Source organism: Balaenoptera ricei, chromosome 3 (genome assembly GCF_028023285.1).
Source record: "Balaenoptera ricei isolate mBalRic1 chromosome 3, mBalRic1.hap2, whole genome shotgun sequence".
Lineage (NCBI taxonomy): Eukaryota > Metazoa > Chordata > Mammalia > Artiodactyla > Balaenopteridae > Balaenoptera > Balaenoptera ricei.
This window is the reverse complement of record NC_082641.1, coordinates 109,944,592-109,957,902: the sequence shown is the minus strand read 5'-3', so window position 1 is coordinate 109,957,902 and position 13,311 is coordinate 109,944,592. Positions and strand designations below refer to the sequence as shown.

The 13,311-nt window shown below is 36.8% G+C and overlaps 1 protein-coding gene across 11 annotated transcripts in view; it reads left to right on the top strand.

Moving 5' to 3' along the window:
* The window catches only part of RAPGEF6 (Rap guanine nucleotide exchange factor 6), a 235,557-nt gene that overhangs the window by 16,078 nt on the left and 206,168 nt on the right, over nt 1-13,311 (top strand). For 8 of the 11 annotated variants that reach the window (XM_059917006.1, XM_059917011.1, XM_059917004.1 and 5 more), the window contains exons 2-3: nt 9,270-9,340; nt 10,293-10,349. The exons of 2 other annotated variants lie outside the window; for them this stretch is intronic. In XM_059917006.1, the coding sequence (XP_059772989.1) occupies nt 9,270-9,340; nt 10,293-10,349 (128 nt within the window). Of the gene's footprint in view, nt 1-9,269; nt 9,341-10,288; nt 10,350-13,311 lie in introns of those variants that run through there. One more of the 11 variants, XM_059917010.1, reaches the window with a different exon arrangement.

The following is a 13,311-nucleotide window of genomic DNA, read 5'->3' as shown; positions in this document are numbered from 1 at the left end:
ACTCCCAGCGATTCTGATTCACTAGGTCTGGGATGGAATCTGAGAATTTGCATTTTTGCCAAGTTCCCAAGTGATGCTGATGGTGCAACTATAAGGGTCTTTCGGGGTTGTTACTTATATGTAGTGGAACCCAATTCTGGTCAATTTAAAGAAAAGGAATTTATTAAAAGGATAGTGGGTAGCTACAGAATTGTTGGGAGTGCTGGAGAAATAGACTTGGGGCTAGACAACTATGATCCATACTCCTTATCACATATTTGGTAAAGATACTACTGCTGCTAGCACTGAACACAGTGGATACCACAACTTGCACTGCTGAACATCTATACTGTACACTGCATGTGTTCACAGACCCTTCAACCACTAGCTGCCAAAGTGGATTCCGGATAGTTCTTGCTTCTCGGTATCACTAGATGAACAGTTTATTATGAGTATATGTGATTGGTAGTGCTTGGATCATTTGCCTGTGCCATAGTTTTATGGAAGGTTGGATAAGTGAAAATCTGATATACTCAGTTTCCACCAAAACTCATAAGTTGAGGTATTTGCTGAAGAGTCATGGTTTGACTTCTTTGTTAGATATTTTTGACCATATGCATTAGGAGTTGACAGAGTATTGCCTGGGAACCAAATTAGCCTACCAACTGTTTTGTAAATAAAGGTTTATTGGAATGTGCCCACACCCATTCATTTACATTTTTTTTTTTTTTGGTTGTTTTCATGCTACAAAGGCAAAGTGGATTAGTACTTGTGACAAAAACTGTATGACCCAGAAAACCTAGAATATGTATTATCTGACCCTTTATAGAAAAAGTTCGCCAACCCCGGATAGGAGTAATCCTAATACTTCTATTCAAATCCATGCGGTCACCATTTATAGATGCTGTTGGAGAACTGCGTGTAAGATGGCCAAATCTTGTCAAAGATTGGAGACAAATAAAGGACAAACTTTTAGATAATTTGAAGGACTTTTAGAATCTAAAGTTCATCAACTTTGTCAGACTTTCTTCGGGCAGAGAACTGGAGAACCACGTGTATATTTCAAAACTTGTAAATTATGTTCTCACTTAGACTTTAAAATTGAAAAGTGAATTCCTAATTCTTTGTCAGCTATTCATGGCATCATCAGTGGTGTCCCAGAGATGTCCTCTGACTTGAAAACAGAGGAAATGATATGACATAATTCAGTTGAGGATCTCAGGAAATTCTGGGACTCCTGGACTCTAGCCTACCCTCATTGGGCAGGTCAAGTTATGGACTTCTAATTCTGTTTGCCATGACATAACCTTTTCAGTTTTCAGACCTTGTTTGCCACTAAAACAAAAATTGTCTTGACGTTAGAAAATAACAAGCACGTTTCCATGGGATAGGCATTTTGTGGGTGTCTGACCAGGTTATGATGACTTTTAATTCAAAGGATGGGGCCCCAGCAGCTGTGTTTGTAGAATATGACTACACCTACCAACCACTGTTTTGGAAGTTCTAGCTCATGCATTAAAGCTAGGGAAAAAAAAAAAACAGTACGTACATACATAGATTGGGGAGGAAATACTAGTGTTCTTGTTCACAGGAGATGTTACTGCATATGTAGAAAATCCAAAAGAATCTACAAACTATGAAATTTATTAAGGTTTATAGTATACATCTTAAACTTATCACAAGCAACCTTCAAGTGATATTATACTATTTCTTATATAAGAACCTTACAATATTATACTTCCATTTTTACCTCCTGGTCTTTGTGCTGTTGTGATGCATTTTACTTGTACACATAAATAAATCTCATAATACATTGTTGTTGTTGTTGCTGTTTCTTTAAATAGTCAATTGTCTTTTAAATAATTAGAAAAAAGATTTATATTTACCCATGTAGTTACCATTTCCAGTTTTCTTCATTCCTTTGTGTAGCTCCAGATTTCCATATTGTATCGTGTTCCTCTTTTATGAATGACTTTTAACATTTTTTGTAGAGCAGGTGTGCTGGTGATTGACTGACTCAACCTTTGTATATATGAAAAATATTTTGCCTTCCTCTTTGAAAGTATTTTGACTGGGAATAGTATTCTAGACTGATAGTTTTTTCCTTTTGTGACTTTAAAGGTGTTACTACAGTGTTGTCTGGATTGCATTGTTTCTGACTAGAAGTGTTCTGTATTCTAATGATCTCGCTGTGTAATTTATCTTCTTTCTCTAGCTGCTTTTATAATTTTATCATTTTTTAAGCAATTTGATTATGATCTTTGCTGTTGTTTATTTTGTATTTCGTGTGCTTGAGTTTTGTTGAGCTTCATGGATGTGCAAGTTTATAGTTTTTATCAAATACGGAAGATTTTCCACTATTCTCCAAATTGTTTTTTTGTTCTTTGTCTTCTTCACAGTGACTCCAGTTATACTTCTGTTAGGCCTGCTTGAAGTTGATGCCTATCTCACTGTCCACATTTTTGTGCTCTGTTCATATTTTTTTCCATCTTTTCTCCCTGTGTTTTATTTATTTATATTTTTTAATTGAAGTATAGTTGATTTACAATATTATACAGTGTTAGATCATACATACAACATAGCAATTCAGTATTTTTGTAGATTATACTCCATTTAAAGTTATTATAAAATATTGGCTGTATTCCCTCTGCTGTACATTACATCTTTGTATCTTATTTATTTTATATTTAGTAGTTTGTACCTTTTAATCTCCTACCCCTATCTTGCCTCTCTCCCCACTTGTAACAACTAGTTTGTTCTCTGTATCCATGAGTCTGTTTCTGTTTTGTTATATGTATTCATTTGTTTTACTTTTTAGATCCCACATGTAAGTGATAACATGCAGTATTTGTCTTTCTCTGTCTGATTTATTTCACTAAGCATAATACCCTCCAGGTCCATCCATGTTGTTACAAATGGCAAAATTTCATTCCTTTTCATGGCTGAGCAGTATTCCATTGTGTGTGTGCAAGCGCACACATACGTACACATACTACGTCTTCTTTATCCATTCATCTGTTGATGGACACTTAGTTGCTTCCGTATCTTGGCTGTTGTAAATAATGCTGCTATGAACATTGGGTGCATGTACCTCTTTGAATTAGTGTTTTAATTTTCTTCAGATGTATAACTAGACGTGGAATTGCTGGAGCTTATGGTAGTTCTATTTTTAGTTTTTGAAGGAACCTCCATACTGTTTTCCATAGTGGCTGCACCAATTTATATTCCCTTTCCTTACTAGGGCTCCCTTTTCCCCACATCCTTGCCAAGATTTGTTATTTGTGATCTTTCTGCTGATAGCTGTTCTGACAGGAGCGAGGTGGTATATAATTATGGTTTTGATTTGCATTTCTCTGATGATTAGTGATGTTGAGCGTCTTTCCATATGCCTCTCATCTGTATATCTTCTTTGGAAGAATGTCTTTCATGTCTTTTTCTTCTGCCCATTTTCTCATTGAGTTGTTTGTTTCTTTGATACTGAATTATGTGAGCTGTTTATATATTTTGGATATTAACCCCTTGTTGGTCATATCATTTGTAGATATTTTCTCTCATTCAGCAGTCAATTGTCTTTTTGTTTTGTCGATGGTTTCCTTTGCTGTGCAAAAGCTCTTATGTCTAATTAGATCCAATTTGTTTATTTTTGCTTTTGTTTCTGTTGCCTTAGGATACAAAAAAAAATATTGCTGTGATTTATGTCAGAGTGTTCTGCCTATGTTCTCTTCTAGGAGTTTATGGTTTCAGGTCTTACAGTTAGGTCTTTAATCCATTTTGAGTTTATTTTTGTATATGGTGTGAGGAGATGTCCTAATCTCATTCTTTTACATGTAGCTGTCCAGTTTTCCCAGCATGGCTTACTGAAGAGATTGTCTTTTCCCCATTGAATATTCTTGCCCCCTTTGACTTAGATTAATTGGCCATAGGTATGTGGGTTTATTTTGGGGCTCTCTATTCCATTTCATTGATCTATGTGTCCTTTTTTTGAGCCAGTATCATCCTGTTTTGATTACTGTTACTTTGTAGTATAGTCTGAAGTGAGGGAGCATGATACCTCAAGCTTTGTTCTTTTTTCTCAAGGTTGCTTTGGCTATTCAGGTTCTTTTGTGGTTCCATATAAGTTTTAGGATTATTTGTTCTAGTTCTGTGAAAAATGTCATGGGTATTTTGATAGGGATTGTATTAAATCTGTAGATTGCTTTGAGCAGTATGGACATTTTAACAATATTAATTCTTCCAGTCCATGAGCACAGGATATCTTTCCATTTCTTTGTATCATCTTCAGTTTCCTTTATCAGTGTTTTATAGTTTTCAGCATATGGGTCTTTCACCTCCTTGGTGAAGTTTATTCCTAGATTTTATTTTTTTCATGCAGTTTCAAATGCAGTTGTTTTCTTGCTTTCTCTTTCTGATAGTTCATTATTATTAGTGTATAGAAAAGCCACAGATTTCTGTATATTAATCTTATATTCTGCAACTTTATTGAATTCATTTATTCTAATAGTTTTTTTGGTGGAAATTTTATAGAGTTTTCTATATAAAATATGACATCATCTGCAGACAGTGACAGTTTTTCTTCTCTTCCAATTTAGATGCCTTTTATGTTTTTTTTTCTTGTCTGATTGCTGTGACTAGGACTTCCAATACTATGTTAAATACAAGTGGCAGGAATCGGCATCCTTGTCCCAAGTTTCCAAGGTTCGAGAGCAGAAGTCCTGAAGGTTAGGTCTGAGCTGGTTCCATTTTCTCTAAGTGTGTGCTCCCCGCCAGCAACCTCGGCATTTTTGCCCCAGAGGGTAGCAGTACTGGACCATGAGAGGCTAGAGTGGGCAGTCGATGTGGGTCAAGGTGCACACTGGGGCAGTCCCAGCACACTGGAGTTGCAGACTGCTTCTGATCTGCTGTCCCCACGAATGCCAGTAATGGTTGCCCTCACCCCATTCAGATGCAGTGCTGGGTCTGAGCTGGCTCTGTCTGCCACAGCTGTCTACTCTACTTGGCTATGGCAGCCTTCACCCTAGTGGGGAGCTGTGCCGTGGAGCAAGAGGGGCTGAAGCGGCCCTCAGCATGAGCCAGGGTGCACGTTTGGGCAGATGCAGGAAGCCAGCTAGAGTACCTGGCATTTTCAGTTGCTTTCTCCACCCTGTTTTGAGAGAAACCAAGCACGTGGGTGCTCTTCACTAGCAACATCTAGATTTCTCACAGCCGCCCTGCTAGTCCCACTGGTCTTCAAGTCAGCCAAGAGGACTTATCTTTCTGGTGTTGGACCCCAGGGCTGAGTTTCCTAATATGTGGTTCACACCCCTCACTGTTCGGGGAGGGTCCCTGAGCCCATGCAGTCCCCCTCCTTTGCTGTGTCCCCTCCTAGGGGCACAGGTCCTCACCTGATTGCTTCTCCTCTTTTCTTACCTGATTTCATGTGGATCTTTCATTACAGCCTTGGTTGTATAAGAGCCTTTCTGCCAGTCTCCAGTTTGTTTTCAGTGAGAGTTGCTCCACATGTACAATAGATGTATTTTTGATGTGTTCATTGGGGGAAGTGAGCTCTGAATCCTCCTACTCCACCATCTTGATCTCCTTCCCCCATGTATTTTATTTTTTATTTCTATTTTTGTGTCTTTAAGTTTTTAAATCTTTTCTTCTACAATGTCTTAATGTGCCACTTATCCCATCCAGTGTATTTTACATCTCAGTGTTGTTTTCATCTCTGGAATTTTTTTTTAGTGCCCTTTCTAATGTAGTTAATCTTTTCTATATTTTCTTGAACATATGGAATATAGCTTTAGTAAGTTTTTAAATGTCTTTTTGTACTAATTGTGTTATCTGGTAATTACTGAGTTGGTTTTGATTTTTTCTCTCTTCCTTATGGGTCATTTTTACTGTTTCTTTTCATGCCTGGTGATTTTTAATGGAGTACCAGAGATGGTGAATTTTACTTTTTTATGTGCTGAGTATATTTTATTTCCTGTAAATATTCTTGTGGGACACAGGTAATTTGGAAATCATATGACCCTTTGGGGCTCTTTTTTGAGCTATGCTACATAGCACCAGGGTAGCATTTAGTGCAGTGTTAATTTTGCCCAGTACTGAATCCAAAGGCTTTTGAGTACTCTACTAAATGCGTTCTGAATTATGAGATTTTTTCCACTCTCCCTGGTGGGAATAGTAACTCTTCTGGTCCCTGTGTGAGTTTTGGGTGTTGTTCCGTTTAATCCAAGAAGTTTAAACCTCAGAACTGTTGATGTTTTGTCCCAGAGAATGCTTTATTCTGGGGCCTTGTCTTGGGCATCATAGGATATTTAACAGCATCTCTGGCTTATAGTCATGTAATGCTAGTAGTGCTCCGCCTTCCCCTCTGAAAATTATGACAGCCCCAAATGTCTCCAGATATCACTATGTCACCCAGGGGGCAAAATCAGTCTTGATTGAGGACCACTACTCTAATCCTTTCAGATGGTTCTTTTCCTGAGTTCAGGTATTTCTTCATGTACATGGAAAGATCAGTACTCAACCTAGACTCAAGTGAGACCCTCTGCAGGTCTTCAGAACATTCATTCTTTCTGTGTAGTATGCGCTCTCTCTGTCCGGCTCTGCAAACTTGAGCTACCTTCTACTCTGCAGGTGGCCAGCTACTTCTTCTCAAGATACCACCAGGCAGTAAGTTATGATAATTATATGAATCACCTCATTCGTTTCCCATCTCTCAAATGTCACTGTCTTTTTTTCGTAATGCCTTATCTCTTGAAAAATGTTGTTTCATTTATTTATTATGATTTTTAGTGGTTTTTAGATGGAAGGTAAGTCCAATCCTTCTTATTCCATCTTGAATGAAAGCTGAAGTCTCAAAAGTTTGTCTTTTACTTTGGAAGGTATGTTTTGTAATGCTCCTGACCACTGCACCCCCGAAAACATTAAAGTGGCAGGTCTTTGAGCCCTCATAGAGTTAATATCTCACTTCCAGGAGTTCAGGTGTGTTACCCAAGACTCCAGGGTACCAGCCACTCCTTGCTCATTCTCTTGTTCATTCTGTTCAGTCAGCAAAATACATATGTAATGTGTCAGGTGGTCTAGATGGCTTCAAGTTATATTATGGTAGAGACTGAGAAAGTTGAAATAGCCCTTAGGCAAAACTGTAAGTTAATATTGTCCTGCACGACTGCCAACTGTTTCTTGTACTTTTTACTTTAGTAACTGGAATGGAAAAGAATACATTCACTAAATCAATACCTGAAGCTTAATTAATCATTCCTTCAACAATATTATGTCTGGGACTTGCAGCTGTGCCCAGAGCTAAAATTTGGTTAAGTCTATGACAGTCTGTAGTCATTTTTTAGGATCTGTCTGATTTTTGCAGATGATGCATGAGAAGGACTGTCACCCCTGCACACTTTTAAGCCTTTACTGGCGGCCCTAGTCTTTGCTTCTTTGCCTCTTTGGAAAAGCAATATTGTCTTTTATTTACTATCTTGTTCTGGGGAATGGGGCAGTTTCAGAGGTTTCCACTTGAGTTTTTCCACTATGACAGCTTTTACCACATAGGTTCCTTTGTGGGAGTTATTCTAACTGCCAGATAAATAAATTCTAGTTATAAACTTGGGGAGTAGAGAGAGACAAGACTATTAGGTGGGTCTGCAGGCTCAGTGAGCTCACTGTGAGCCAGACTTTTTCCAGGACTCTGTTTCTGACCTCAGCTCAGAAAGTTTTGTCTAGGAGGTTGTTTCTTTTGCCCCACAGAACCTCGACTTGGATCATTCTCTTAGTTCCATTCAGCTGGTAGCTGGTCTGGTCTAAGAAGGAATCACATATCCGGTTCCTTGGTGCTGTTTCATGTGGCCTTTCTCTTTCAATGAGGCTATTTTGGGCTTCCTCACAAGATTGGTGCTCTCAGGGTATTTGAATCTTAGAATTTACACGACCTCACTTCTGGCACATTCTTTGGGTCAGAACAAATCACAGGACCAACCCAGATTCATGCGGAGGGCACCTAGATTCCTACTTTTGATGAGGGAGTGACAAGGTCTCATTGCAAAAGAGCATATGGGATAAGACATATCATTGTAGACCTCTTTGGAAGTACAGTTCATCATATCACTGCTCCATCTGTTGTCTTATAGAATTTTATAGACCTTTTTTAGGTCTATAGACTCATTTGCTGTGGTTTCCTCTTTTAATCTATTCATCTCTTTTTTTTATATATATATACTTAAAAATCTTTTTCCCTCTTATTTTGGTAAGGATTTAGCAGAGATGTGTGTGGTCATTGAATCCATCATGGTTAATTGGCAGTTGTAAGCTTTGGAATCAGAGATTATTGCTTTTTTTCTTAGAGCTTCCTTGTTGTCTTAGTAGCATATTGGGGAAAAAAGTTGTCTTATGTGTCTTTTCTTTTTTTCTCTCTGTCATTTGATAATTCTCTTGTCTAGTTATATATCAAAGAGAGTAGTGTTTGGGAGCAGTGTGCCCTGGTATAAAGGCATTACTCCTTGTAAGAGAATAAGGAGGTAAATTTTACGTAGAGAATTTAAGCTTCTTTATAATCACTGTGCACCAATATTCTGTGGTAAAATACTCTTTTCTGTCAGGAATGTTCCCTGCTTCCACATTTTCCTTTTGCTATGCCATTGCTCTTAGCTGAGGTTATACTATACTACTATACTTTATTAACTTGGGTTTATTAATATCTAATTATCTGAATGAGGGCTAGAGAAATGTTCCCCAGTTCTTTCAGAAAGTGAACAATAGCATTGTCCCATTGGACGTCAGTTTTGTTTAGTGGTAGATTAATGCCACCTTGAATCTGTTTAAAAAGAGGGTTTTTTTTAGAAAATCATATTTTAAGAGGAATATTGACAAACAGAATCATCTCCAGAGGAGATCAGTTAGGATGCTTAAAGATCTGGAACCTGCAAATATTTAGACTTTGTTATCTGGAGGAAAAAAAAAAAAGACTTAAAAGAAGATAGGATAACTGTTTTCAAATATTTGGAGGTCACTAAAGAAGAAAGATTGCATCTGTTTAGAAATGAAATAGACTTTTATATGAAATAATGAGTTTTTGATTTCTGCGTTGTTTGAGTAGAGGTTGTCAGCCATACTGAGGAGGGGTTCCTGTGTGAGTTGAGGGAACTCTTCTAAACCTTTTCAGATCTATTGTAATTCAGAGATTTTGTGACTCTTCTGTAGTTAACAGTTGTGTCATAAATGGTTGTTTGCTTAAAATCAGAATTGTGGGATATCATTATATTTTAAAAAGTATATTTGAAAATTAATCTAAAATCTTTTCTGTTCTACAGGACTTAAATACTATTTATTCTTATCTTCATGGAATGGAAATATTATCAAATCTCAGGGAACATCAGCTTAGGTAAGTGTGATGCTGTGTTTAAGAGCATGTGCTAAGGAGTTATTCAAATGAGTTTGGATAGATAGTTGCAGGGACCAAATCATTTAGGGGCTTTTTATAGGATATGCAAAGAAATTGGCCTTTCTCATTCCAGTTTTCCTTAGCCCTGAGACTTTGAGCAGGTCTAAACATCTAAGCTGCAGTTTTGTCTTCCATAAAATAGGGATAAAAAGATTACCTTTGTTACAGCATTTTGAAGATTAAATGAGAATATTTAAAGCAAAGTGCAGTGCTCAGTATGTGCTAGCTAGTGAAAACAGAACTTTCTCTTTGTAGTTTGTATTGATATTTATTGTATCAAATGCTTGAGATGGGCATGGTATGATGTAGTGTTATATTAAAGTGGAAGGAGCAAGACTCTCGATTTGGCATAAGCTCCTATGGACAGTACCCGTAAACTTTCCGAACCTCATTTTTCTATTCTGTAAAATGAGTTTTCTCTCCTGCTACCTTGTATCATTGTGATTATATTTGTAAAAATACTTTTGAGTGCTGTAAGCACTAACTATTATAACTTTGCATAATATTTTTATTAAACTGTGTTTTTCTTCCATGACCAGCTTACTCATCACTTTTTCTGGCTATTCTTTAAGTTTCTGGCTGTGGACCAGATTCTAAATATAACTGTTTGGAATTTATTATTTTCTGTTTTCTGTGTAACATAATTTAGATATTAGTATATGTCAAATAAGTGTATCAAGAAGAAAGAAAAAAATAGGGCATTAGTAGTAAAGTATTTTTAAATGGAAGCAAATTTATTCAACAGATTTATGTGTGTGTGTGATCATATATTTAAACTCTAGTGAAAAATTTAGTGATAGATCTGATCATTTTCTGTTGTAATTATAACAATTTTTGAAACAATTCAAATAAAATAATTTAAAAAATTTTTACTTTTTAAAAAATATGTTAGATTAATGTCTGCAAGAGCACGCTATGAGAGATACAGTGGCAATCAAGTTCTTTTTTGGTAAGTATTTCCATAATTAGCTTAAATTAATGTTTAAAATTTAGATTGTTTGCATTGAAATTCATTTGATTCTGGAACAGTTTCTGTAGAGGAGATTGAAACATATTCCTAAACTGTGAAATATAATATACATAGAGCTCACAGAAGGTGTACAGTGCAACGAAGTTTAATAAATATATACACCTGTGTAACTACTATGCAGTGAATATGTAGAACATATCAGCTCTTCAGAAGGCTCTAGTCAGCTGTCTTGGAAAGGTAATCTAGTTCTGATGTCTGTCACCTTAGATTAGTTTTGTCTCTGTGACTTTCATATAGATAAAAATCTTTTGGTCAGGCTTTTTATACTTCACAAATGTTGGAGATTCTTCCATGTTTTTGCATTCATTCTTTTTCAGTTCTTTACGGTATACAGTTATGTGAAAATAACATAATTTGTTTATCCTTCCCACTATTAATAAATATTAGAGTTGTTTCCAGTTTTTCCCTATCATGAATAGTAAGTTTCTATGAATATTTTATTCCTGCATTTTTGTACCTCTGTTTACTCATTCTTCTTGGGAATATTCTTAAGAATAAAAGCATTGGAAATGCACATGCTCAAATTTAGGAGATTCTTTTCTTTTTTATAAATTTGTTTATTTTATTTATTTAGTTTTGGCTGCCTTGGGTCTTCGTTGCTGAGTGCAGGTCCTCTCTAGTTGCAGCAAGCAGGGGCTACTCTTCGTTGCAAGGGTGTGTGGGCTTCTCATTGTGGTGGCCTCTCTTGTTGCGGAGCACGGGCTCTAGACGCGTGGGCTTCAGTAGTTGTGGCTCATGGTCTCTAGAGCGCAGGCCCAGTAGCTGTGGCACACGGGCTTAGTTGCTCCGCAGCATGTGGGATCTTGCTGGACCAGGGATCGAATCCGTGTCGCCTTCATTGGCAGGCAGACTTTCAACCACTGTGCCACTAGGGAAGTCCCAGGAGATTGTAACATTAGAATCTAAAATATGTATTTCATTTTATCTCTTGATTTTGTTTTTTGTTTTCCTGCTTACTAATGATGATGAATGGTTTTCATGTTTTTATAGGCTATTTGGTTAGCTGTTTTATGATCTCCTGATTCAAGTTTTTGACCATTTTTTAGTTGGGCTATCTTATTTCTATTGATGTGTAGAAAATTTTTATGAATTCTATATCTAAGTCCTTTGTTGGGTACATAAGTTGTGAATATCTTCTCCCACTGTGTGGCTTGCTTTTTTTACTCTATTAATGGCATCTTTTGAAGAAAAGAAATTTCTTACTTTCTTAATTTTTCTGCTTGTGATTAGTGCTTCTCATGTCCTGTTTAAAAAAACAAAATCTTTCCCTTCCTCAAGATTACGAAGATATTCTTCTCTGTTTTTCTTCCAAAAATTTTGGCAACAGTGATCTCTTTTATTATTTATATGCAGCTAGTATAGAGAAATGGTATTAAGTTCAGTGTTTCATTGCACACTGCGTTTGTCATTATTTCTAAGTATTTACTGGATTCATATGGCTTTTAATAGCTTTATTTGTTCATTTGTTGATTCATTCACTTACTATTAAATGTTTGTCTGCTATACATTATGCTTAGCCTGGTGTAGAGTGGTGGGAAGACACAGGATTTGTCCTTATGAGTTTATTATATAGTGGGGGAGAGAAAGTTAATTAAAATAGCTACACATATTTAAGTGCTATCAAGGAAAAGTATAGATTTATAGATAAGTGGAACAGAATTTAGAACCCAGAAATAAACCATTATATTTATAAACAGTTTCTGTGTTTTTGTTTTTTTTTTTTTTTTTTTTTTTTTTTTTTTTAAGTGTTTTTTTTTTTTTTTTTTAATTAATTAATTTATTTATTTTTAGCTGTGTTGGGTCTTCGTTTCTGTGCGAGAGCTTTCTCTAGTTGTGGCAAGCGGGGGCCACTCTTCATCGCGGTGCGCGGGCCTCTCACTATCGTGGCCTCTCTTGTTGCGGAGCACAGGCTCCAGACGCGCAGGCTCAGTAGTTGTGGCGCACGGGTTTAGTTGCTCCGCGGCATGTGGGATCTTCCCAGATTAGGGTTCGAACCCGTGTCCCCTGCATTGGCAGGCAGATTCTCAACCACTGCGCCACCAGGGAAGCCCTCTGTGTTTTTGTTTTTTAATGGCCTTGTAGCTATGTAGCTAAGATGTGCACAGTTTATTTTTGATGAAGGTACTAAAGCATTTCAATTGGGAAAGCATAGTTTTTTCAACAAATGGTGCTGGGTTGATTGAGTATTTATATGCAAAAACTTAATTTAGATTCTTATCTTACACCACACACAAAAATTAATGAGATATTCACTTTACACCCATTAGAATAGCTACAGTTGCAGGCGTGCGAAATGGGTAAAGGGGATCACTTGTATGGTAATGGATGGAAACTAAATTTTTGATAGTGAGCGTGCTATAGGGTATACAGAAGTAGAAATATAATGTTGTACATATGAAACATATGTTGTAAACCAGTGTTACTTCAATTAAAAATATATTTTAAAAAGTAGCTGCAGTCAAGGGTAAAGAAGATGTGGCACATATATACAATGGAATATTGCTCAGCCATAAAAAGAAACGAAATTGAGTTATTTGTAGTGAGGTGGATGGACCTAGAGTCTGTCATACAGAGTGAAGTAAGTCAGAAAGAGAAAAACAAATACTGTATGCTAACACATATATATGGAATCTAAAAAAAAAAAAAAAAAAGGTCCTGAAGAACCTAGGGGCAGGACAGGAATAAAGACACAGATGTAGAGAATGGACTTGAGGACATGGGGAGGGGGAAGGGTAAGCTGGGACAAAGTGAGAGAGTGGCATGGACATGTATACACTACCAAATGTAAAATAAATAGCTAGTGGGAAGCAGCCGCATAGCACAGGGAGATCAGCTCGGTGCTTTGTGTCCACCTAGAGTGGTGGAATAGGGAGAGTGAGAG